Source organism: Amphiura filiformis, chromosome 6, assembly GCF_039555335.1.
Source record: "Amphiura filiformis chromosome 6, Afil_fr2py, whole genome shotgun sequence".
Taxonomy (NCBI): Eukaryota; Metazoa; Echinodermata; class Ophiuroidea; order Amphilepidida; family Amphiuridae; genus Amphiura; species Amphiura filiformis.
In genome coordinates this window covers 23762725-23765636 of record NC_092633.1, presented here as the reverse complement: position 1 = coordinate 23765636, position 2912 = coordinate 23762725, and the positions used below count along the sequence as shown (strand labels likewise).

Here is a 2912-nt window from a genome sequence, read left to right as displayed (position 1 = left end):
AAAACCAAGAATGCAGTCTCTCACTCTCTGTGTCCCCTTTGATCTGACATTTTTTGGCAGTTCTCCTTCCACTGATCTCATTTATCAGATCCCATGCAGCTTTGTGCTGGCAATTTTGATCTGCTTTCTCTACCTGGCTGATCTTTTGTTCCAGGATTTCTTGATTAATTTCGTCATATGTCTCTTTTAGGTGATTCTTCCTTGCTTGTAGTTCGGATCTTGATACACTAGTGCATTCGTGGTTTTCCTTCAAACTTCATTCCGGGCACTCGCTGTTCTAGAATCAGTCCAGATTGTCCCCTTATGGCGATTGGGGGCCTTTGGTATCAGTTCTTCCGTAACCACCCTGTTTGCCTGTAGGGTGCACAATAGTAATAAATTTCCCTATACTTTGTGTACAAAATGGCCGCTATTCAAATGGTTCTACCTACCTTACGAAGCGACTCAATTTTTCAAAGTAATGTTTTCTTGAAAGATAAACAAACAAGCAAGTAAACAAACTAAATTAAATATATTAAATTTTCGCGCTACTGGACCACGAATACAATACACTTTTTTCACCCAGTGAAGCACTTGTGATTTTACCTAGAAGCAGCCGGTTTGAGAAATACATGCAAATCTGAATAAAAGCCCAGAATCTTTCCCAATCTTGGTAGATGCTTAGATTCAAGCCTACATTTATTATCTGGCACAAATTTTTCCCAAAATCTGCACATTTTTTTTTGGTTTTAATATTGATTTATAGGCGGGTAACTTTAACCGAAATGTAAAAACACCGCAGATCAGGACGAGAGCCCACAAGAGACATTATTTGGTGATGTGAAATATGTATGAAACATTGATATGTGGATGTAGCATCTTCATCGCCCTCACTTTCATGTTGCAGAGCACTGAATAATATTCCGTACTTTAACAGCATACATGTCTTGTAGTTGTGTGTCTTGTGCCAAAACCTTCCAGTTGTACCTGATCTTCCGTGGTGGTGTCTTGCCATTCGATCTCAAGCTGAGACGTAGTTTTGCTGTAACAACACGGTGATCCGATCCAATACTTGCGAAGGAGTTGTAGGTGCAACAATTGAGAATGCTATTCCTCCACTTCCTGCATACAAGGATGTAGTCAAGTTGTGCCTTAAAACCAGATGGTAATGTACATGTCCATAATCTGGATTTTTTCTTGCAGAAGCTCACATTTGCTATTTCCAGTTCATTCTCTATTGCCAGCGTGTGCAGCAATTCTCCATTTCTGTTGGTAGAATCATGGTAGGGGAATTTGTAGTGCTCTTTGCCAACTCTTGCATTGAAGTCGCCCATTACCATAAGGAAGTTGTGAGCTGGAACTTGTTTGATGGACTTGTAAAGTAGCATATATGTGTTCTTCTGACTCTTTCTCATCAGACACATTAGTTGGGCAATATGTGACTATAATGGTGGTTTAAAATTGAAGTGAGCCATAATTATGGCATGATATATGATATGATGTATTCAATAATGTTTACTGTCACTAATTAGTAATTATATAAAAAACTAACATTTTGACGTAACCCAACATCAGTATAATTTCGAGTTCAACTGAATGCGTTCATCATGATTAATAACATATTTTTATTTATCAAATTCGACTATGGCATAGTCTACACTTGGGAAGCTAACAAACAGAGGGAGTACGGTGACTGAAAGATCAGATGTGAAAATCTATCAACTGCGCACAAATTAATACAAATCAGAGTTTTATGCTTAAATGTAATATAGCCGGAGTATAGACAATCATGACAATGGGAAAGTAGACTACGGAGAAGTCTACAACGGTATTGACTAACTTGCATGATTGGAGCAAAAGGATTTTTTTAAAATAAATTTAGTATCTGATTGTGAGACTAGTAGATTAATGATTCCTTCTATATTCAGTCTGTGATAAGAATAACGATGCAATTCAAATCACTGATGTTTAAGAAGTTGACCTCAGACCATGTCAGCTAGCCAGCCAGCTAACCAAGTTCATGAACTAGTGGCCATGGTAAGTATAACTGATAATTTAGTGACCTCTTTTAAACTACCAGACATTCACAGGTCAACTTTCATTAATGCAACATCATCCCTTGCTTACTTGCTTGCTTATTTCGGGTGGTTTTCCCGAACCACGACAGCTCTCCATATCCTCCTGTCCTGCATCGCCGTTCCCAGGTCAGATGCTTCCAGTCCTGTGTCTTGCTTGAGTACATCAACATATGTAAGGGGTGGTCTACCAGGGTTTCTTGTTCCATGCTTGGGTGCCCAGTTTATCAGGTTGGCGACAGGTTCACACTTGCTCCTGAAGCAGTGGCCAGCGAAGCGTGTTCTCCTTTCTCTGATCTTCTCTGAGAGCCTTGGGAGGTCTCCATACAACTCTTTGTTGCTTATGTGCTGTTTCCAATGGATGTTGTACACTGCCCTAAGCATACGGGTGTAACAGCCATCCAGCTCTTTAGATAGTTTGGGAGTTATGGTCCAGGCTTCACATCCGTACGTTAACACAGACTCCACTGTTGCACTGAAGACCCTCAGTTTGACATCATCCCTAGGTTAAAAAAAATAACTTCACCATAGGCTACAGAACAACTGTATGAAAACTGAAATCTGTGGAGCCGGAGTTGTGCAGTTAAAAGTAAGTGAAATAATCAAAAGTCTGCTTGCAGTACGGGAATTGTGTTTCTAAGCATCTTTGTTCACTGTGGTTTCTATCAGAGCAGGAATCGATGTAAATGAAATCTGAATTCACTGCCTGCACGTTATGCCTCGTGCAATATCTTGCTACACATGATGACTAAATTGGAATCTTCAGGCGGTAGTGTTAGCCCCAGAGCTATAACGAGTACATTGAAGTTACGGTGCTTTACTCTCGCTTCTTTTTAACATCATCCTATATTTTACTTC

The 2912-nt window shown here is 39.8% G+C and overlaps 1 protein-coding gene across 1 annotated transcript; it reads right to left on the bottom strand.

The window, feature by feature from the left end:
• Positions 1-875: 875 nt before the first annotated feature.
• Positions 876-1403, bottom strand: LOC140154422 (craniofacial development protein 2-like). The gene has a single exon (XM_072176988.1). The coding sequence runs from the start codon at positions 1401-1403 to the stop codon at positions 876-878; it is 528 nt and encodes a 175-aa protein (XP_072033089.1).
• Positions 1404-2912: the final 1509 nt, after the last annotated feature.